At 53.2% G+C, this 21410-nt stretch overlaps 1 protein-coding gene across 4 annotated transcripts in view; it reads left to right on the top strand.

Moving 5' to 3' along the window:
* TMEM131 (transmembrane protein 131) overlaps window positions 1-21024 on the top strand; it is a 245049-nt gene extending 224025 nt beyond the window's left edge. For 2 of the 4 annotated variants that reach the window (XM_071208710.1, XM_058278125.2), the window contains exons 32-41: window positions 3094-3269; window positions 6450-6577; window positions 11642-11766; window positions 12361-12513; window positions 15840-16005; window positions 16885-17006; window positions 17086-17182; window positions 17913-18010; window positions 18732-18892; window positions 19969-21024. In XM_071208710.1, coding sequence (XP_071064811.1) covers window positions 3094-3269; window positions 6450-6577; window positions 11642-11766; window positions 12361-12513; window positions 15840-16005; window positions 16885-17006; window positions 17086-17182; window positions 17913-18010; window positions 18732-18892; window positions 19969-20256 — 1514 coding nt within the window. In that variant the 3' untranslated portion in view covers window positions 20257-21024. The remainder of the gene's footprint in view (window positions 1-3093; window positions 3270-6449; window positions 6578-11641; window positions 11767-12360; window positions 12514-15839; window positions 16006-16884; window positions 17007-17085; window positions 17183-17912; window positions 18011-18731; window positions 18893-19968) is intronic. The other 2 variants (XM_058278126.2, XM_071208711.1) reach the window with 2 other exon arrangements.
* The last annotated feature ends 386 nt before the right edge of the window (window positions 21025-21410 follow it).

Below are 21410 nucleotides of genomic sequence, written 5' to 3'. Positions count from 1 at the left end.
AAAATACCAGAAATTGCTTGGCTTTTATAAAGGGTGTTTATTTGGGGTAGGAGCTTACAGATAGCAGGCCATAAAGCATAAATTACTTCCCTCACCAAAGTCTGTTTGGAGCAAGATGGCTGCCGATGTCTGCCAGGGTTCAGGCTTCCTGGGTTCCTCTGGGCTCAGCTCCTCTGTTTTCTCCACAAGACCAGCTGTGGACTACCAGGCGAATGGCTCTCTCTCTCCCCAGGGCTCCAGCTTCAGTCCTTTGCCAGGCCCTTTATCTGTGAGTCCCCACCCACCAAGGGGCAGGGACTCAACACACTACTGACATGGCCCAATCAAAGCCCTAATCATAATTTAATCATGCCCAGATAATAGACCAGATTACAAACATAACCCAATATCTATTTTTGGAATTCATAACCATATCAAACTGCTACTCCAGGGAAGGGGGGCTCAGGCAGCAGCTATGGCCTCGCCCCACAAGGGGACAGGAGGGCCACTGCCACGCCTGCCACCAAGAAGTGCAGTCCCCACCTACGGGTGAAGGTGGCCCAGCCGCCATCTGATCCAATCAGGTTATCAGGCCCTTTTCTCGGAAAAGCGAGCTCTCTCCCTCTCTTCCACCAAACTCAAACTCGGAATCACAGGAGAAATCCTCGCCGACACTGAAGTGCTGCTCCCAGCTGCAGGGCAGGTTCATGTCGACCCTCCAGAGCCTCCCAGGGTGAGAGCCAGACAGCGAGAGTCCCTAGAGGCCGCCCAGGTTATTCCAAAGGACGACCGGTGGGGCGCCACCGTCTGCATCGCGGGAGTCCAGAAGTGCCTTTTAGGGCCTGGGACCCTGTTTGAAACATTTTGGATTTGAATTGCTTGTGTTCAATTCATGGAAGTCAGCCCCCAGGGATATCTAAGGGGAAAAGGGATCTCCAGAGAACAGCAACTAAGATGAAGCCAGCAGAGAAGTTGAAAGAAAAAGAGGCCTGCGGGGAGGATGGGGCTGTTTGGCTGTCCAGGAGGGAGAGTGCAGTGAAGAGAGGCCGGGGGTGGGGAGGTGGGAAGAGGGCATCGGCAGGAGGGGCGGGAGGGGGCATCTGCAGGAGGGGGCAAGAGGGGTCAGCGGCAGAGAGGGGCGGGAAGGGGCATCAGCAGGAGGGAGCGGGAGGGGAACATCGGCAGAGGGGGCGGGAAGGGGCATCGGCAGAGGGGGCGGGAAGGGGGCTTCAGCATGGACAGCCGGGGTCATTGCTGCCCTTTCCAAGATCCTATTCCTTAAGGGGCTGGGGGCACAATGCAGCACACTGAGGAGTACATAAGAGATTGGGAGGTAAAAAGCATAAACTACCCTTTCATGAGATGAACTTTTTTGACCCACGGTTCAACTTAACTATGAGTTTGTGGTGTTTCTTATTCTCTTTATTTGTGTATCCATGGCTTTTAAAAAAAAAACAAAACACCTTTCCTGTAATGCCATTTATTATAGAACTTTTAGGTTATTGTAAATACAGGTTATTTATACAGACCGCCACTCACCCAATTAATCTAAGAACCTTAAGTTGTGTGGCTGCAGGTGAAAATTCATTAAGCAGAGATTGCCCTTGTTCATGTTGGAAGGTTTGAGGCCTAAGGAACCTGGGCTGCTGAGCTCACTGTTGAGGTCCTCCAGTCTCGCGGAGTGGAGTAGGGCACACGCTTGCCTCCTGTAGTCACGGAGAGCTCGGGGCTGGAGGACGAGGCTGTTGCAGTTAGAGCAGCCGGCCAGTCTTCCGCTAAAATGAAGGCCCCTGGAAGTGGAGACTTGCTAACCCAGCTGTGACTTCAGGCCCAGCGCCTCCTGGGATCAGTGTGGAAGTAATGAAATGACATTCCTGAAGATCACGCCACACTTTTTATTCTTTTTCTAGATCAGAGATGGCAAACACTTTTTGTAAAGAGCCAGATATAAATTTGGTTTTGTGGGCCACATACTGTCTCCATTGTATGTCCTCCTTTGTTTCCTTTTTTCAACCATTTGAAAATGTAAAAGTCAAGCTTGGCTCATCCACGCACAAGAGCAGGCTGCTTCCTGATGTGGTCTGCTGGCTGTAGTTTGCTGACCCCTGTTCCAGGTGCTAATGTTTGAGTATCTGGCACCCACAAGCAGCAGCATTCTTTAGGATGAGGCATAGAACATCAGGATTTAAATTAAGTTATGGTAGGTCACCGTTATCAAGAGGGTATATTTAGTCATGCGCAGAATGGTGAAAATGCAGCTTGTGCGGCTTCTGCAGATTTACCCTGCCTGGCTCTCCTGGCAATTTTTCAGAAGCAGTTGGAGGTGCTGGACTCCTGGAATTTATCTGTCCTTGTCCAATCCCACTAGAACATACACTCTATGTGAGCAAGGATTATTTGTTCTTGTTTGCAGCTATATCCCTAGCACATGGAACGCTGCTTGGGAAAAGGTGGGCCCTCAAATGGGCTGTCAGTTTGTTTGTCATTTGTCTTGGTGGCATCCAGACCGTTTAAGGTAATGGGCTTCCCATAGCTCCAGTTTACTCTGTCCAGACACAACTTCTCCGCGGTCCTTAGGTGCCAGGCACTGCAGCCCGTGAGGTCTTGTCATCCCCATTTTATGGGTGAGAGGCCAAGACCGCACAGCTAGAGGGCAGAGCCAGCACGTGGACCCGCCAGCGCAGCTCCGTCAGGGCTCCGAGGACCCCTCGGGGGACGCGCACGGCAGCTCGTGTCGCCACCAGGCTTCTGCCTCCTAACAGGTTTGAAGTGATCTCTGGTATTTGTTGCTGTGACTTTTCAAAGCTACATCACCCTCTGGGGAATACAAAAATAGTCTAAGACATAGATTATCGAAACTCACTGAATTGTACTCTTAAAATAGATGCAGTTTATTGTGCATAAATTACACCTCAATAAAGCTGATTTTTAAAAAATATTCTAATCAAAAAGCCAAACCTGATTTGGAAAGCTTTAATTAGAAAACCAGTAAAGTAGAGAAAGAAGCCATTTTTAATCAGATGAGCTGAGCCTCTCAGTAATCTTCTCTTTTAATGGCTTTGTTTTCTAAACTGTTTAAAAATGGAGTTATTTTACTCAGATTTTCATCCCTAGGGAAAGGAAAACCTCTTCAACGCAAGGTTAAGCCACCTAAGAAGCAAGAAGAAAAAGAAAAGAAAGGCAAGGGAAAGCCACAGGACGAGGAGCTGAAAGACTCCCTGGCTGACGACGACAGCTCCTCCACCACCACAGAGACCTCCAACCCCGACACGGAGCCCCTCCTCAGAGCGGTAGGCGCGGACCCTCCGCACAGGGCCCTGGGGGAAAGGCTGTCTCTAACAGAAGGTCAGCCTACAGCTGACACCTGCCCATGTCCTCGGGCGGCATTTCCAGGGAGCGAGGGAACCCTCAACGGCTCCCAGCTCCATCACTGCCCTGTGGAAACCCCACGAGGCTCGGGTGCCAGTGTCTTCATTTCCCCCAAGGGAGAACAAAGTAACATGCGAATAAAGTAAAATGGTTAGAAACACTGCTTGAAGGGTAGGGCTGTCTGGGATAGTGGCTGCTCTACCTCCAGAAATTAGCTTCAAAATTTAAGTATCAAAAGAGGAGGCGGAGGACCTGTGCCCATTGAGTGGCAGTGGCCTGTGCTGGCGTCTCAGGGCCAGCGCCTGCTGGAAGCAGGGCTTCAGGAGCAGCTCGCTCCCCCAGGGGTGCCCAGGGAGGCACCCCAGACTTCCCTGAGTGGTCACCCAGACCTGCGTCCCTGCCCAGCCCAGCCACTTCGAGAAAGCTCCCTCCTTCCTCAGAGCCCTCCACTCCCAGGCTGGTCAGGCACTATCACGAGGAGCAGTGCTGTAAACGCCCGGCACGTAGTAGGTGTCGTGCCACTGGCATCGGGAGCAGTGCTGTAAACGCCCGGCACGTAGTAGGTGTCGTGCCACTGGCATCGGGAGCAGTGCTGTAAACGCCCGGCACGTAGTAGGTGTCGTGCCACTGGCATCGGGAGCAGTGCTGTAAACGCCCGGCACGTAGTAGGTGTCGTGTCACTGGCATCGGGAGCAGTGCTGTAAACGCCCGGCACGTAGTAGGTGTCGTGTCACTGGCATCGGGAGCAGTGCTGTAAACGCCCGGCACGTAGTAGGTGTCGTGTCACTGGCATCTGGAGCAGTGCTGTAAACGCCCGGCACGTAGTAGGTGTCGTGTCACTGGCATCAGGAGCAGTGCTGTAAATGCCCGGCACGTAGTAGGTGTCGTGTCGCTGGCATCGGGAGCAGTGCTGTAAACGCCCGGCACGTCGTAGGTGTTAGAGAAATGGAGGGAACCATTACTGCTCTGAATATGTCAAGAATGAGTCATACTGTTATGCAAAAAGGTAAGGGTATAATTATGCTTTGGCATTTTTATTTTTAGATAAGTAGATTTCAAGTTAATAATGATCCTAAGATAGCCTTAAATATTGTACACCAGAATTTTCCTGCTTTAGCCTGCCCATCTAAGGAATCAATTCTCAAAGATATCCAGTGGTGTTGTCCACAAACATGAATTTTGGTTAAAATTTGTACCCAACTTGAGTTTCATGGCAGCTGCCCTCCTTTTTGCATCCCCTCTTTGTGTGCACAGTGTTTTCTCAGTACAGTTCATAACTAGTACTGGAGTTCTGGGCTTTATTTTCTTTTTTAAAAATGACCTCAGAATCACAATGCCACCTGATGATTTTTCGGGTGATCTCAGTGCTGTCGGCTCTGTGACGGGGCGCTGGGAATTCTCCGCTGTCTTCAGTGCATGCCCTCACTTCCTCCTCTTACTTTCCTGCGGGCACCGCTGTCTAGGCCCCTCTCCAGCCACGCCTGGCCCCCGCATCCTGCTTCTCCCTGCTCCCATCCCTGTCCTCACCGCCTGCTTCCTTGCAGACCTGCTTGGCACACACACGCCCGCGAAGCCTCTCCCCTCTGCGGTCTTCACCCCTCCTCCCCGGCATCTTGGTCTAAGCCGTGTGCTTGTATTTCTTGGTGACTGATCTCAGTTTGCTGGCTCGGTGTGCTTTGTTCCCAACTAGTTTATAAACTCGGCAGGGGGTTTTCTCTAACCCTCTCCTCCCCATTCATGAAACATACATTTATGGAGCGCCTGAGTGCCCGGCCTTGTGCTTGGTGCTTGGGAAGCAAAGTGCCCAGAAAGACTGTCCTTGCCCCCAGCAAGCTTGCGGTCCAAAGAACTCGCTCTGTGACGTGTTAAGAAAATACTTGTGAATGACTCCGCAGAGCGGCAGAACCCTGTGAGCAGAAGGGGCGTTGTTGCCTCCTGATGATTCAGTCGTGAGAGGTGAAGGTCCACCTGGCATCCAGGACCTCCCAAGACCCAGGCTGCCCTGAGGCCATCAGCCCCGAGGCTAGCCAGCCGGGGGACGGCTGCCTGCCCCCCAACTCCTTTCCTCCCTCCACTCCCACTCCTCCCCTTTGCTGACTGCCTCTCCTGCCACTCCTGCCACTCCTGCTTCTCAGCCCTCCAGTGGTGAAGGACGGGGTTTGTTTTTCCCTCCGTCTTGTGCGCGCCCTTTCTACACACCGTCAGCACACAGGCGCCTCCACTGCAGCTCAGCAGAGGCATCCTGAGATGAGGCCACCCACCTCATGCTTGGGCTGCACCAGTGCCGCATCGCTGCGCACGTGCATAAATGCTGTCCATCTTGTCCTGGGCCCACAGCAGCGGCTGGCAGACCAGGCGGCAGCCCTGCGGGCAGATACGGTGGCTGTGGCCTCCCCAGCCCAGGCGCCCCGCTCCAGCCAGGCATGACCGCTCTTCCCTGCTCCAGAAACGGCCGCACACCCGTGGAGCTCTGGCCGGTGGGCCTGTCCCTCCCACTGGACTTCAGAGTCCTGATCCCACAGCCCGGCACCAGTACTGGATAAGGGGGTGATGACCACACCCCGCCGCACCTATGGTGACCTGCAGGTAGCACTAACTGCCACAGCGCTGCTGATGGCTGGACGGAAGGACCAGGGTGGAGCACCCTGCATGACTAAACTACCTGTTTTCTGGCCTCAGGTTTTCCTCAAGCTCAGCATTAGGCACATCGCCAGAAGTGTTTAACTTTATATTGTAGTCTTTGCTCCTCTTTTCTTGTAAATAAGACAGGTTTTGCTCTTCAATGCTTAAAAATAAGAAGCTACCAATTTGCTGCTGCCATCGCCGCCACCACCCACTCCAGCTAAGACACAAGTTAAAGTGACATTTTTTAAATAACTCAGACTTACCAGAATATAATCATAATAAATCAGAGAAGGCCGAAAATTTGGTAGAGCCCGCAGCAGTTAAAGGTAGATTTGCAGAAAGGAGTTGGTCATTTTTAAATGTTTGCCATGTCTGTCTGCTCCACCTTTGGGTTTTGCCTGTGTCTTCGCATAAGACTAATCTCAGTCATTTTTGCTAATTGTTCTCAGCAATTAAGTGTAAAATATTTTTTACAGGATACAGAAAAACAAAAGGGAAAGCAAGCCATGCCCGAAAAACATGAAAATGAAATGTCTCAAGTGAAGCAAAAAAGCAAAAAACTCTTAAATATTAAGAAAGAAATCCCAACAGATGTGAAACCCAGGTGAGGAAAATAAACGAGGGCGGAGAAATGAAGTGTTTATAAGAGGCGTGACTGGGAAGGCCGGGTAATGTGTCGGCTGTTGGTGGTTTGGTTGTCCTGTTCCAGGAAAAGCCATGCGCTGCCTCACATTGCTCGTGGCTTTGGAGCTCCTGACGACTCCACGTTCACTATTGTTGATCAGGGACAGCTGAGTGCTTGCGGTCAGACAGGCAGAAGCAGATGAATGATCCGCTGTGAAGTTTAGGAGGGCAGTCAGGCTGGTGGCTGGTTCCCACGTGGACAGCCGTGTCGTTTCTGCTCCTGCTCCAGGTACGAGCCTGGGTCTTCTCAGGTGGAGCTTTTAACCTGCTGAGTCTCTAACCCAGAGCTCCACTTGGGACCGAGAAGTCTGTGCCATAAAGCCTGAAAGACATTATTCTTACTTGAAAAGTTTTCAGGACGGTATTACCTTTTCAGACAATTCTCCCATAAAGTACTGAGTCCAGACCCTGAGGGGCTGGCCTCCAGTGGGCGCTGTCCGAACTGATGGCGCTCAGGGGAGGGAATGGCCTGAGCTCCTGGATTGTTCGCTGAGGCTGCTGCTTCTCTTCACGAGCCTTGGTCTGCGGTCTGCCTGGTGGACTCACGTGGGTTTTGTCAAGGCTGCCAGTGCCCTTCCCACTTCATCATCCCATCAGCACGGACGCCCTGTGTCCTTGGGAGAGGCTCAGCATGTCGGAGGAATTGGGGATCAACTAAGAAGATACAGCTGGCTTGTCATCATTGGAATTGTTCTTGCTCTGATTCAGGAAATAATACTTGAGCTTTGAGAAACACCCACAACCAGGACGCTCCTTTGCTTAAGACAGCTTAGCTCATAGGAGCAGTCTGCTCTGTGGAGCCAAGAGCTAATAAGAAGTTAGCGATAACAGCTGTAAGCATTTTAGCCTTATCCTGGGAACTTTTTCTTAATAAAATAACACAGCACCTAATGGTGATTAGTAGTAGATTATTTTAATTAAAATATACTCTTCTGTGCAAATTGTTAGTTTGAATGAGTCAGTCCACGCTTGGTTGAGGATAGACTTGGCACAGTTAGAAGAAATGTCAGGGTAAATAAGGGTTGCCCATTTGCCGTGGGTGGGGGGAGATGAGACCACTTCCTTGGAAGAGGAGGTTGAGCACACTGGGACTTCTGAGAGCAGTCGACCCTGAGCACTGACTGATGTTGGCAGCCCAGCCCACGGGACAGGAAGTACCCTGCCAGATGTATACCACCGCAGCCAGGGTGGTTCTTCTAGACCTGTGTGAGTCCTAGGTGACTGGTTAGATCTTTAAAATATTTGGAACTGATAAATCCAAATTTTGAGAGGACCTAGTTTTTCTATATGCAAAAATAATTCTTATGATCACAGATTTTAAAACCTAAGAATTGTCTTCTAGAAGCCATTCCATAGGTGACAGTGTCCTCAGGTCTGTCGTGCTTATCATCCCTGACAACTGAGCTCAGTATCCAAGACATAATATTTTTAAAACATACAGTACGCACCCCCCTTCTGCTGACTTCTATTGTATTCTAATTTTTTATGAACTAAAGTTGACCATTAGCAGATTTGGATTTGAAAAGTTTGTAGAAGATTTCACTTGAGTGTCACTAACTTTGCAAGGATTTGGATTCCGTGGTAAACCAAAAGCTACAGTGACCAGTTTTCTTACTACCTAATCAAGGGACTGATAATCTATATCCTCTCTAATGACATTACCAGAAGACAATTGAAGCAGAGAACTGTACATTGTCTTTTAAAATTGTCTTTTGTAACTGAAGAAATCCCTATGCAACCTAATCTTCCAGTCTCCTTAATCTAATCTCTTTAATCTTGCTGATCTTTTTAATTAGTTTTTCTTAACTCAGGGATAAAAGTTAGTGATAATAAGAATTCATTAGTGTATCTGTCAAATGTGCAGTTAAACAAATAAAGAGTGTTTTGTTTTCTTTTCTTTTAGTAAAGGAAAGTTGCCCCTCTGGATAGATTCATTCCCCGCCTGCCACTCTGTTATGCTAGTGGCTGTCATTTAGGTAGAGCCATTGCTAGTTCTAGCATCAGTGATACAGAAAATAAATGTCATCTAGTAAGAGAGGCTTTTGCTGTGTGCATATATGATTCCCTATACCTGAAAGAAGTATTTGCACATAAAAAAACCTGTCATTAATAAGATCCATATTATCACTTTCTTCTGGAAACTTTGTCTGATGAGGAATAAGTTTTTATTTTATATATCAGCAAAAAAACTGATCTTCTAATATTAATAAAATCCCTGGGCCTAGCTCACATTTACTTCATCAAAAATTAGTTTCAACCTGTTACCAATATTATTAGAATGGTGTGTTACGTCATCTCCAGGCCAGAAGGCTAAAAGAGAAAAGGCCTAAACCCTAAACCTTGAAGAAGTCCCCGGAGGAGGGCGGAGGCGGGTCTTGGCCTGGGCAGCCCCTCCCCAGCCCCAAGAGCTGACATAGAAGAAGCAGGCCCAGCCTCTTCCCAGCCCACACCCCACCCAGCTGAGGACCTCCAGGAGTGAGGGCGAGGGCAGTAGGTCCAGGGGCAGGGCCTGGGAGCTGCATCTCAGGCTTAAAAAGGCCTTCTGCCGGGGCCCTGCGAGGACGCCAGCTAGCCCCTGAGCCTTCTCTTTCTCAGTGTTTTGCATCTTTACAGAACAAGTAGAACTATCTGAAACAGTAAGTTCAGTAGCTGGACTGCTTGTGCCCGCTGTGACGCTCTGCTTGACCAGCAGATGCCAGGCCCGCCCGGGTGCAGAGGGCACCTGTGCACAGACGCCTCCGGCCAGCCGGCAGCACAGCCCTGGCCCACCCCGGCCCACCCGACCACGCCCTGGGCGGCCCTCAGCACTCTGCTCTTCCCCACATGTTGGAGATTTGGACCCGAAGGGTATCGGGAATGAAAGAAAGAGAAGGGAGAGTGAAAGAAAGAGAAAGAAAGAAAGAAAAAGAGAATGAGAGAGCTGGGATCAGGGGTCTGCGAGTAGAGACTCATCAGACAACTCTATTGTTTACAAGGGGCTCTCTATATACCCCAGGCTACGTGACAACAAGCAGCAACATGCAATTAACTATCAGCATTACTCATAGTCTAAGGAATTCAAAAAAATCTTAAGGTACAAAGTCTCAGTGTTCTATTTACTACAAAAGGCATATGCTCAGCTTTTCTTTCAGCCTTTAATAGCTTCATCCCACTTGCCATGAACTCTTAATTACTGCATTCCTTAGGGTGCAATTGTAGCCGTGGAGACAGCATATCTCTCCTTGTGAGGCCACTGTGCCTCAGTTTCCAACACCAAAACAGACGCATGTACCACTATTGTGAGACTTATACTACGTATCATGGGATTTATACTACGTATAATGCCGCATGTTACCTGAGCAAAAATAAAACCTGGCTGATTTTCCCTCTTAACAGGGATCACTTACGTTAGCTCTTTATTTAGAAGCCTTAAAATTGCTTCTTAATGGAGATATTCTGACTTACTAAATTTAGGAAAGTATAAACCAGTGAAAATAAAATAGTTGTCTGGCACCTTCTTTCTTAAAAGCCAATTAATTTTTCAGTGGCACAGGGTTAAGCTTTATATAAATAGTTGCCCACACTTACACCAATGTACTTAAAAATAACTCACACATACACCCCCACTTCCTCCTCCACCCTCTGGAGAGCTGGGTGTCAATGTCAGGGGAGCCTCTGGTTTTTAAAAAAGGTGGAGTTTTTAAGTAGTCCTGTAAAGCAGAAGAGGAAGAAGGACAGATGATTTGTGAAAACTATAGCATTAATGTCTCTCTTAATATTTAGTAGATTTTTTTTTCACTTCAGTTTGTTATCCAGCCTAAAATTCTACTTTTTTGGCTAAGCTGAGACCCTTTGGTTAGCTCTTTTATTGATTCCAAGTATGATACCTATACAGTACAGAAAAATTGAGAATATAGAGAAACAAAAGAATGAAGAAAAGTCATTTAACTCCAAAATCTTATAAAATTTTTATTATAAATGCATTTATTTACGTATTGGATCATCTGACTTCTTGGGGGCTGGGCAGGGTGCTGCTGTGGTGACGCTGGATCCGGAAGGTTGGCCCTTCCTGACATTTGGAACTGACGTGAATTGATCCAGTAGGTGGCCCTGTCCTAGAACTAGGGACGTCCGTGCTTTAGAGGACTGAGAACCGGAGGCTCCCAGGGCTCATGGAAAGACGATGGTGCGGTCACAAGGAGCGCGACGAGGGGCTAGGACAGCTGAACGGCTGGGAGAGCCCAGGCCTGAGGGTGGGGGGCCTGAGGGCGGGGGCCTGAGAGCGGGGGGCCTGGGGCTGGAGGCCTGAGGGCTGGGGGCCTGGGGTAGGGAGGCCTGAGGGCGGGGGGCCTGAGGGCTGGGGGGCCTAAGGGCGGGGGGCCTGGGGTAGGGAGGCCTGAGGGCGGGGGGCCTGGGGATGGGGGGCCTGGGGTAGGGGGGCCTGAGGGCGGGGGGGCCTGGGGATGGGGGGCCTGAGGGCGGGGTGGCCTGGGAATGGGGGTGCCTGAGGGCGGGGGCCCTGGGGATGGGGGGCCTGAGGGCGGGGGGCCCTGGGGATGGGGGGCCTTAGGGAGGGGGGCCTGGGGATGGGGGGCCTGAGGGCTGGGGGGCTTGGGGATGGGGCCTGAGGGCGGGGGGCCTGAGGGCTGGGGGGCCTGAGGCAGGGGGGCCTGAGAGCTAGGGGGTCTGAGGGCAGGGGGGCCTGGGGATGGAGGCCTGAGGGCGGGGGGGCCTGGGGATGGGGGGCCTGAGGCAGGGGGACCTGAGAGCTAGGGGATCTGGGGGCAGGGGGCCTGAGGGCAAGGGGGGTTTGAGGGCTGGAGGCCTGGGGCTGGAGGCCTGAGGGTGGGGGGCCTGGGGCAGGGGGGTCTGAGGGTGGGGGGCCTGGGGCAGGGGGGTCTGAGGGCAGGGGGCCTGGGGCAGGGGGGTCTGAGGGCAGGGGGCCTGGGGCAGGGGGGTCTGAAGGTTGAGGGGCCTGACTCTTCCATCCGTGCTTGTTTTTCAGTTCTTTAGAGCTATCGTATACTCCCCCACTGGAAAGTAAGCAGCGTAGAAGTCTCCCAACCAAGGTTCCTCTTCCAGCTACATTGACAAGTGGATCCAAATCACGAAATTCCCAGAAAACAAAAGGTATTATCATTTTACTCGTACAGATGTTTTCATGATCCACTCTATTTCAATTACAGTTGTGAGTTGTTTTTTTTAACATTTATTTCTCTCCCCTTCCCCCTCCCCCTGCCCCCATTGTCTGTTCTCTGTCCATTTGCTGCATGTTCTTTTTGTCCACTTCTATCAGCAGCAGCATGGGAATCTGTGTTTCTTTTTGTTGCATCATCTTGCTGCATCAATTCTCCGTGTGTGTGGCGCCACTCCTGGGCAGGCTGCACCCTCCTTCGCGCGCGGCATCTGTCCTTACGGGCTCCCCTACACGAGGGACACCCCTGCGTGGCACGGCACTCCTTGCACACATCAGCACTGTGCGTGGGCCAGCTCCACACAGGTCAAGGAGGCCCGGGGTTTGAACTGAGGACCTCCCACGTGGTAGGCAGACACCCTAACCACTGGGCTTCCCAGTTGTGAGTTACTGGTAATCAGTTAGAAGCTATTAGTTAATAAGATTGAGGCTGTGTTTTTGTCCTCACGTCCTCATTAGACAGTTTGATGAGATAGGCCTTAAAGGAAGCACTCTCAACTGACAACTTTTTTTTCCTGATTTTTGTGCAGGTACAAATCATAAGTTAGTGGATAACAGGCCACCTACCCTAGCAAAATTCCTCCCAAGTAGTCAAGAACTAGGCAACACGAGTAGCTCAGAGGGTGAAAAAGACTCTCCTCCGCCGGAGTGGGATTCCGTGCCAGTTCCCAAACCCAGCAGCTGTAAGTACCGGGACCCTGAGCCCACCCAGCTCCACAGGGGCACAGGGCTTTAACAGGAGGCCCAGGGGAGAGGGGCCCGCGGGAGCCAGCGGAAGCCCTTTGTCAAATTCTCTAGCCTTTGTTTAACTCTCGGTAGCTTGAAATCAGCCTGGCAGGGAAATTTACACCAGAGAAATCGGCACAAGGCGCCCTCAGGGCTTCCTTTCCTGGGAACCACGGTGCAAAACAGAACGACGGCAGGGCCTGTGAGTCCTCCCAGAGCCACTGGCTTGGTCGAGGCACACAGCAACCGCCCCTAACTAGGTCTTCTAGTTCACAGTGAGCTTGTCCTTGTAAAAAGTGAGCTTATTCTCTCCTTTACCGTATCTTTCACATAAACAGCTCTGTGCAAGTTTCATTGTGGTTCCCGCTAGTTTACTTGGCCTGGTTCCTCAGGCTTGACCTCAGCGAATGGAGAGTAGGAGCAGTCTACCCAAGTACCCAAGTAGGACGGATCCGTGCCCGGGAGACGCTGAGATCTGAACAGGCAGGGGCCTCTTTCCCAGGACTTGGGTCAAGAGCAGCTGAGACCAAAGGCAAAATCGGGGTGAGCAGGCAGATCCTCAGGGAAGGGGGTGGTGACGAGTGAGGGACTGAAGCACTGGCTGCCTCTCAGGTGAGGGCACAAAACCTGGAAACTGAGGTGAGCTGTCCATTCAGCACACCTTCCTTTCACCTCTCCAAGGACATGCTGGAAAGAGAAACTCCGTGTTCACACCTGCACTCCCATTTGCTGTGAGGCTTTGTGGCACCTTTGAGTACTGGTTTTCGCCTGGGATGGGAGACCAAGGCCTTGGTCATTCAGGAAGTCTCAAGTGACTCTGAGTGTCCATATGTCCAGGCTGAGCGGCAGTGACGAGACCTTTTGGTTCCTTAGAATCCCTGGTGAGGTGCCAGCTGGACATTGGTCCATGGATTAGAAGTTGGTGATTTGGGCAACTCTCCATTAATCAGAGCCCTCCTGCCCCACCACGAAGGCTGCTTTTTGGAATGTCCAGATAACCAGGTTCCTCAGGTTGTTCTGAGAGCCGGGGATGCAAGCATTGCGCTCCGCTGGCGTAAGTGTGATGTGGGGTGGGGGCTGTCCAGTGGCCAGGAAGCCTTGCAGGGGAGACGGCTGTCCACTGCAGGGTGCCACCTGGCAGCTGTAGGCCCACTGACCCACTCCTTTAGAGGATGGGGCGGGGATGGCCTGGAGAGGAACGTGCTGGAAAGGCTCGGCGCTGCGGGCTTCCGGTCGCATCCCCAGGCTCGTCCAGGAATTTGGACACCGTCTCTCAGGACAGCCCTGTGGCGTGAACCTGTGGCTCTGCCCTGGAGAAAGTGCCTGGTCCCCGAGGGCCCACGTCCGCACCTTACCCTGGACCCCAGTCCTGTGACCCCCTCGCTGGGCGGCTCCAGCTGCGCCCGGCTGTGTCACTGCCACGGCCGCGTGAGGCCAGGAGGCGCCAGGGTGTGCCCCGCCCCACCTCCTCAGCTCCCTGGCTCACTGCCTGCTTTGGTATTTCGTCTTGCTTAGACCTCCTTCAGCCCTCCAGCACCTGGCAGCAGTGTCACCTGCTGGTTCCCTGAGGGTTAGCACATGGGACTCTCCAGACCCACCAAGCCAGGATGTGGCTGCAGCCACAGTGGGCGGCTCTGCAGCCTCACGCATATACAAGACGGAGAAAGCTGTCCTTGAGTAATTGCAGTTTACGGAGACAAGAGTAAAATAAAAAGGGTTATTAAAATTGACAAAGGAGAACTTTAGTAATATCTGAGTGAAAAAGTTCTCTAATTGCACACGCCCTGTGCTGATTTTAGTCTCCCCGCCCCCATCTTCTCCTACGTCAAGCTTTATTCCATAAGGTCTTTTTCTCGCTCTCTCAACCCTCCATATTCCACTCCATCGACACTTACTGAGTGGCTGTGCCGTGCTCGGCACTGTGGACACATCCCCTGAAGGGGAGCTGCCCGAGAGAAGCGTCACCTGTGACAGTGGCCGTCACCAGCAGAGCCTGCTCCGAGTGGAGGCAGCTGACAAGGGCACATTACTTGGGGTGATACAGGAGGTGGCTAGCGAGGGGCCAGGACAGGTGTGCGAGTAGTTTTCCCCCACGTGGCACGATCTCAGGTCAGCACACTGCCCCCAGGCCTCGGGGGGCGAGCGGGAGTGCAGAGGTGACACAGAGCTCACAAGGGACAGGGCACCCGAGAGGGCCAGCGCGGAGGAGGTAGCGGAGCAGGCGGGACGGGGGTCTCCTGGGCAAGGGTGAGGCTGGGCTTGCAAGCGAGGCGGAAATCAGGTGCCAGCGCCACAGAGGAAGGGTGGAGAGAGCCCCTGGGGCAGGAGTAGGTGGCACTGAAGGTGGGGAGTGGTTTGTGGGGGTGCTGAAGAGAGGGGCTCTTTGCTTGGCGCTGCCCTACCTGGGGCCTTGACATGGCCACGGAACGCGCAGCCTCATCCCGGTCCTGAGCCTGGAGGTTTGGGGGGCGAGGGGTGGGGCATCGCCCCGCCAAGGAGGCTCCAGTCCTGGCGGTGGGGTGACCCGCGTCTGCTCCGTGTGGGCAGGAATCTCCTGGGGAGCCAGAGCTCAGCCACAAGGGGCCCAGAGGTGGCAGCAACCCGAGCTGGGGCCGAGGTGCTGGTCAGGGACGAGAAGCAAGGGGTGACGGGGCTGGTCAGTGGGGCCGGGGCACTTGGGGAGAATGGGGCGGCTTCCAGGGCACAGCCCCTTCCGCCCCAGAAGTGCACGATGCGCGCAGGGAGGGCGCACGAGTGACTGAGCCGACGAGCTGCATGCCGCGACGTTGCCGTAAAGGGCGGCAGAAACACACTAGGAGCTCGCGTGCTGCCAGCGGAGCAGGAGCGGGTTCCTGGCGGGCGCCCGCGGAGGACTGGCCTTTGCCCGATGGCCTAGTGCTGGGGGGCGCGGTTAGCCTGGGCTGCCGCCCCTGCCACGGCTAGGAACCTGGGGGGAGGCGCAAAGAATCTTTCCGGTCCCCAAGCAGTGGCTTTAGCTCGTCCCTGAAGTACGTGGGCCCTCCTCCTCCCTCACCTGGACAGGAGCGGAGGTGAGGCCACGCCTGACCAGGAAGGCCCCGCAGTGCAGCGGAAGACGGCACTCGGGTGGCCCCACGCAGCCCGCGGCGCGCAGGCCTCGGGGCGCCCCCTCCAGGCCCACCCTCCTCTCTTCTAGAGGCTCTTGAGTTCTGAAGAGTGTTAGAGGAACATCCAGAGCAACAGACTTGGAAAAGTAAAGGCCAAACTGTGACATTAACAGGACCTTTTGTTTTTGATTTCCCAGCTACTGATAGTCTTTATAAACTTTCTCTGCAAACCCTCAACGCAGACATTTTCTTAAAACAACGGCAGACCTCGCCGACGCCGGCCTCGCCCTCACCGCCCGCCGCCCCGTGCCCCGCGGCCTGCCGGGGCAGCTACAGCAGCATCGTCAACAGCGGCTCGGGCAGGTAGGCACCCCCGCGCCGCTCCAGCCCCGCGTCGGCAGCCGGCCCCAACGCCGCGAGCCACGGCTGCCGGCCACGCTCGTTTTTTGCTTCTGCCACTTTGTGGCTCTCGTGCCCCCTGCTTTCTGCAGCGCTGTCCCTGGCTCCAGCAGGGACCCGTCCCGTTCTGAGACACTGGTTCTTTGTGCCCATGGACCGAGAACTGCGGGGTTTAGCTGGTTGGGACTATCCTGGTTCAGGAGCCAGTAAGCAGGGTGCTCTTCCAGCGGGCAGCTCCAGGCTGCCTGCGGCCAGGGCTGTGGGCCATGGGCCGGCACCGCTCTCGCCATTTCATCCTCCCGGCAAGCAGGGATTTGTTTGGGCCGTGACCCCTGCTTTACCACGGGGAAAGCGCCCGCTCCCCTGCAGGACCTGCAGCTCTGTAACTGTTTCCTTACTGCCAAGATAGGCTGCCCTGGGCGTGCAGGAGCAGGGGCCTCTCCAGGAGGCGGATCCCTCCAGCCGGGTGGGGCCCTCGTACCCTCGTCATGACCCTCGTTTGCTGCCCAGTAGTCCCCTCCGGTGTTCTCTGGGATGTGATTGCAGCCTTTGTGGCCCTAATGGTGGTTCCTGCCCGCGTCAAACCAAAGTCACCTTTATGTTCGTGCCTTGCCCCAGGAAAGCTCTTTCCATCTGAGAAACAGTTTCAGGTTCCCGGGCCTTTCCCTGACGGAGCCAGCCTGTGCTCTGTGAGCCTCGGGCTCTCTCCAGGCCCTGCACAGCGAGGGCCTTGCGTGGCGCTCGCTCCCGCGGGGTCCCGGCTCCCCAGGGCAGGGCCCTGTTGGCCCTCTCGGCCGGGGTGCAGACCAGGGCCAAGCTCTCTTCTTTGCTTCTTCATTCAAGTGACCCTAAAACAAAGCAGCCAAGTGGCAGCAAACACAAGCTGACGAAAGCCGCCTCGCTCCCCGGCCAGAACGGCAACCCCACCTTTGCCGCGGTCACGGCCGGCTACGACAAGAGCCCAGGTCAGTGCCGCGCACGAGGCCCAGGCCCAGGAGGCCTTTCCTGCCTGGCCTTCGGTTGACTCAGACTCCGCTGTTACAGGTGGGAACGGCTTTGCTAAAGCGTCTTCAAGCAAAACAGATTTCTCCAGCAGCCTTGGTCTCCCGCACACTCCTGTGGACAGCGACGGTTCAGACAGGTACCGCAGGCCTCGCTCCCCGCGGGAACTCCTCAGGGCTCCAGGGCATTCCAAGTTGCAGAAAGGAGGCACTTGTCGAAAGTGGTGGAGCTCCTCTAACTGCTTACTCTTTTTCAAAGGGGAAAAACAATCCCTGAGAGGAGCCCTGTCTGCTGGCAGAAGCAGAAGAGCCCGATGCCACCTCCACCGTCGGCAGGGCCCACGCAGCCCTCCCGGGCCCGGCCCTGTGCAGGGGAGGCGTGTGTCCCCGCTTTAAGTCTATTCTCCTCCTTCTCCTTCACTGTGGTCTGTTGTAAGAAAGGATGTGACTGGATCATTAAAAATAGAAGAACAAAAATGTATTTGAGAGGAGGGAAGTGGGAAAGGACACAGGCGGCTCACAGTGGACTCCCAGGCGTGCCTCCTTCCTGCCTGGTGGGGCAGCGGGCTCCTCGGCGCTGTCCGGCGCGTGCAGCGCTTCCCAGGCCTCCAACAGGCTTGACCGCACCTTCCCCCACCGAAGAGGCAGCCCACGGGAGGAAGATCTGCTGGGACCTGGCGCTGAGCTCGTGGCAGGCGCTGAGGAGCTTGGAAGGCCTCTGTGGTTTAGAACCGTCTTTCGGTTCTCCCGTTGCCTCTGACTTAATAATTTGAGTGTCCCGGGTCAAGCAGTGCCTCCTGGTTGTGCAGTGCGCCAGTGGGTCGGTTTTCACTAACTGTCATACGTTTTGTTTGTTGCATTTTGCCATAGCTCGGGTTTGTGGAGCCCTGTCAGCAGCCCAAGCAGCCCCGAATTCACGCCCCTCAACTCGTTCTCGGCCTTTGGGAATTCTTTTAATCTAACTGGTGGTGAGTGTTTAACCCAAGATCTGCGACTAATAAGCCTGTGACAGGGAAGGAAGAGAGTCAGGGCTGCGTTTTGTGTTAGAGAAATGCTCTAAAAAAGAGAGGGACGTATGATTATCATTGTCGTAGACAGTTTTCAAAAACAACATCTCTTCACACCTGCAGCAAGCGCCAACACGACCTGTGGCCTGGTTTTAGGGGCACAGGCTTTGTCCCTGCTCTTCTGCACTGGTTTCCAGGGGCCCTGGCCCCTGCGGCCCCTCAGCAGTGCCTGTGCCTAGGGCATGGCACCGAGGCCCCGCAGAGGGGCAGGAGCCGCCCTGGGGGGGCTTCTCTTCCTCCCACACGCCCCCGCCAGCCCTGACGGCTGGTGAGCAGCCCCGGTGGTCCTGCACCTCACCACATTGGCGTGCCAGAAGGGGAGTCTGCGTCTCGGGCTGTGCCGTGCAGCTCCTGTTTTTTTTCTTGCTACCCTGAATTAGCAGCAACATGTGAGTTTTGCATTAGCTATGGTGATCGTAGTAGAGTTGGGAAATATTTGCATTTTGACATTATCTAATGATAAGAATGGGCACAGTATTCTAATCATGTGCTGCATGCTCGAGATCAGGGTACTGTGGTGGGTGCCAAAGAAGTGGGACATGTGCCTCAGCCAAGTTCCCTTCTAGATAGATGACCATTGTGCAATAAAATGTAGACTTGTTTATCATGTCCTCATTTTCAGAGGTTTTCAGCAAACTTGGGTTGTCTCGATCATGCAACCAGGCGTCGCAGAGGAGCTGGAACGAGTTTAGCAGTAGCCCCTCCTACCTGTGGGACTCTCCAGCCACGGACCCCGGCCCTTCCTGGCCGGCCAGTTCAGGCTCCCCGACCCACACGGCTTCCGTGAGTACTCAGAGCCAGGGCCTGGCCTGGGGTCCCCCATTCCTGCCATCCCTGTCACCTGATGGCACGAGACGCGCTTATGAGCACAGCACTTGTGCGTTGTCTGCATTGCTGTGCCTTCATACGCTCCCACAATGACCCAGCAGTGTTCTTCGTGGCCATTGTCCAGGAAACCACAGAACAGCTCCCCGCAGCGTGGGCTGCCCTCCTGCGGGAAGGAGGGCGCCCTCCAGCATCCTGACCTCGGGGACAGCTTTGGTACCTCCACGTGCAGGGTCCGGTGGCCCCCGAGTGCTCGCTCAGCTGGCCACGTGGTGCAGCCCCTCTGCCCTGCAGAAGCAAGCCGGGGGTTTTATTTATTTTGTTTCTGAGAAGCAGCTATCTCTTACCTTGAGATTTTCTAGTGTGCATTTGTTTGTTTCTCAGCTAAGTTTTTCTGCAAAGGTCATGCTCCAAAAAAGTATTCTGACCAAAGAAAATAATAAGTGGTTTCAAATTTCACAAAATAAGGACAGGAAAATATGATCCTAAAATTACAACCTCACCACAACTTCTTTGTTCTTAAAAAAGCTAAATCAGACGCTCGAGGTTTAATGGTAGATATTTTAACCCGACAGATTCCAGAGTTTGGTCTTCACTTGTAATCACTCGGGCTTCAGTTTGGAAGCACCTTGACCATTCTTTGGAACAGTGATCAACAGATTTTCCATAAAGGGATAGAGTTGGCTGTGCAGGCGCCCTGGTCTCTGTTGCAGGGAAGGCCTCAGCTCTGCTGTCGTGCTGCAGAAGCAGCCACGGCGTAACGGAAACAAACGGGCACGGCTGGGTGCCAGCAGACCTGGTGTGTTCAGAACCAGGCTGGCCCGGCCCCAGCCCGCTGCCTCTGGTTTTCCAGACCTGCTTTAGAATACCAGAACCATCTGCTCAGACTCTGGGGTGGCTATGTGCAAAAAACATTGAAAGTAAATGAACTAAAGAAATCTGTGGCCTGGCCACTACTCTTAGCGCCGCCGTAGCCCTTGCCCCCTTGCCCCTCGGCCCCGACGCTCACTGCTGTGTTTCCCGCTCTGTCGCAGTCGGTCCTCGGCAGCACCAGCGGCCTGTGGCCCACCACCCCGTTCAGCAGCTCCATCTGGTCCAGCCACCTCAGCAGCGCCCTGCCTTTCACGACTCCAGCCAACGCGCTCTCAAGTGTGGGCCTCGCAGGCTCGGAAAGCGCCCCCGCCCCGCCCGCCCCCGCCCCCGCCCCCCGGCCGGCCTATGACTTGGGACAGACCTACAACCCCTGGCGGATATGGAGCCCCACGATCGGAAGGAGGAGCTCCGACCCTTGGTCTAACTCACACTTCCCTCAGGAGAATTGAAATTAGGCCAAAAAAGGGTGGGGTGCCTCCTCGGGATGGAGACAGGCCCGCGGTTGAGACGCCCGTTGAAGGCTCTTACTGCCGCGCCTTCCCAGCCGCCCCTCCTCACCGAGGCAAACCAGGCTCGAGCAGGGCAGGCTTGTTCCACTTGCTTCTTTCTGATCTTTCTTGCAATTATGATAATAGGAGATTTGCTGTTGTGCTTTCAGAGAAAAGTCTGTACTTAGCCACAAATTCTAAGACCTCTACATCTGAAAACCTGACCTACCATCAAGTTCTCTCCACCTGTCCACTTCCACTCTTTTTCCATTCTTTATTTATCTGCATAAACACAAATTTGACAGCTAAGGAGATAATTTGAGTTCATTCAAAGTCCTGGCATGTGTCAGTTTTATTACATTACCAAGTTTGGTTTTTAATAATTTCACTATATTATATGCCAAGATCTAATTTTAAAAATGTACAAGGACTTTGTGCTGAAAAATACAGAGTATTTTTTTAAAGTAAGGCTGTCTTGATTTCAAAACAGATTATAGAAATGTGTGGCCACACAGGAACAGTGAATGAATGTAAAAACATTCGATCGAAACCATATGCATTTTCTGTGCTGTTTGTACTTGAGGTATGTAACATTTGTATACCTGAATTTATTTTAAAGAAGAACTGAAATGCACATAGCCAAGTCTTGAGAAACAAGATTGAATGTGTATTTCTTTAAAAAATGCAACTTTGTGTTGTACTTTGAAATAAATGATGCTTTTTTCAAAAGCCTTGAATTGTTTTATTTTGTTTACAAAGAAGATGCATTTATTTGGATTCTATCATTATCTTCTTTCTAAGGAGTTGACAGGTAAAGGTGGCATTTGACTTATCATGAGTGGAACACTTGTATTTCCATTGTAATCACCGAAGGTCCTTGCTAGAAAATGGCTGGGAAGAGTTTGGATCCTTCCAGGAGTAATTATTCCTCTGCTGCTGACCTAAACTGAAAGCCCTCACAAACCAGTACCTGCCTCGTTTGCTGACCACTCACTGTGGCGGCGCCTTGCTCAGTCCTTGACACACGTTGCCTCATTTAATACCAGGGCCGCAAGAGGCGGGTGTGTTGTCTCCCCTTTACCCTGAGGGGCTGGGGACCTGGCCGCGGAGGCGCA

This window comes from Dasypus novemcinctus, chromosome 17 (assembly GCF_030445035.2).
Source record: "Dasypus novemcinctus isolate mDasNov1 chromosome 17, mDasNov1.1.hap2, whole genome shotgun sequence".
NCBI lineage: Eukaryota > Metazoa > Chordata > Mammalia > Cingulata > Dasypodidae > Dasypus > Dasypus novemcinctus.
This window is presented reverse-complemented; position numbering and strand designations above follow the sequence as displayed.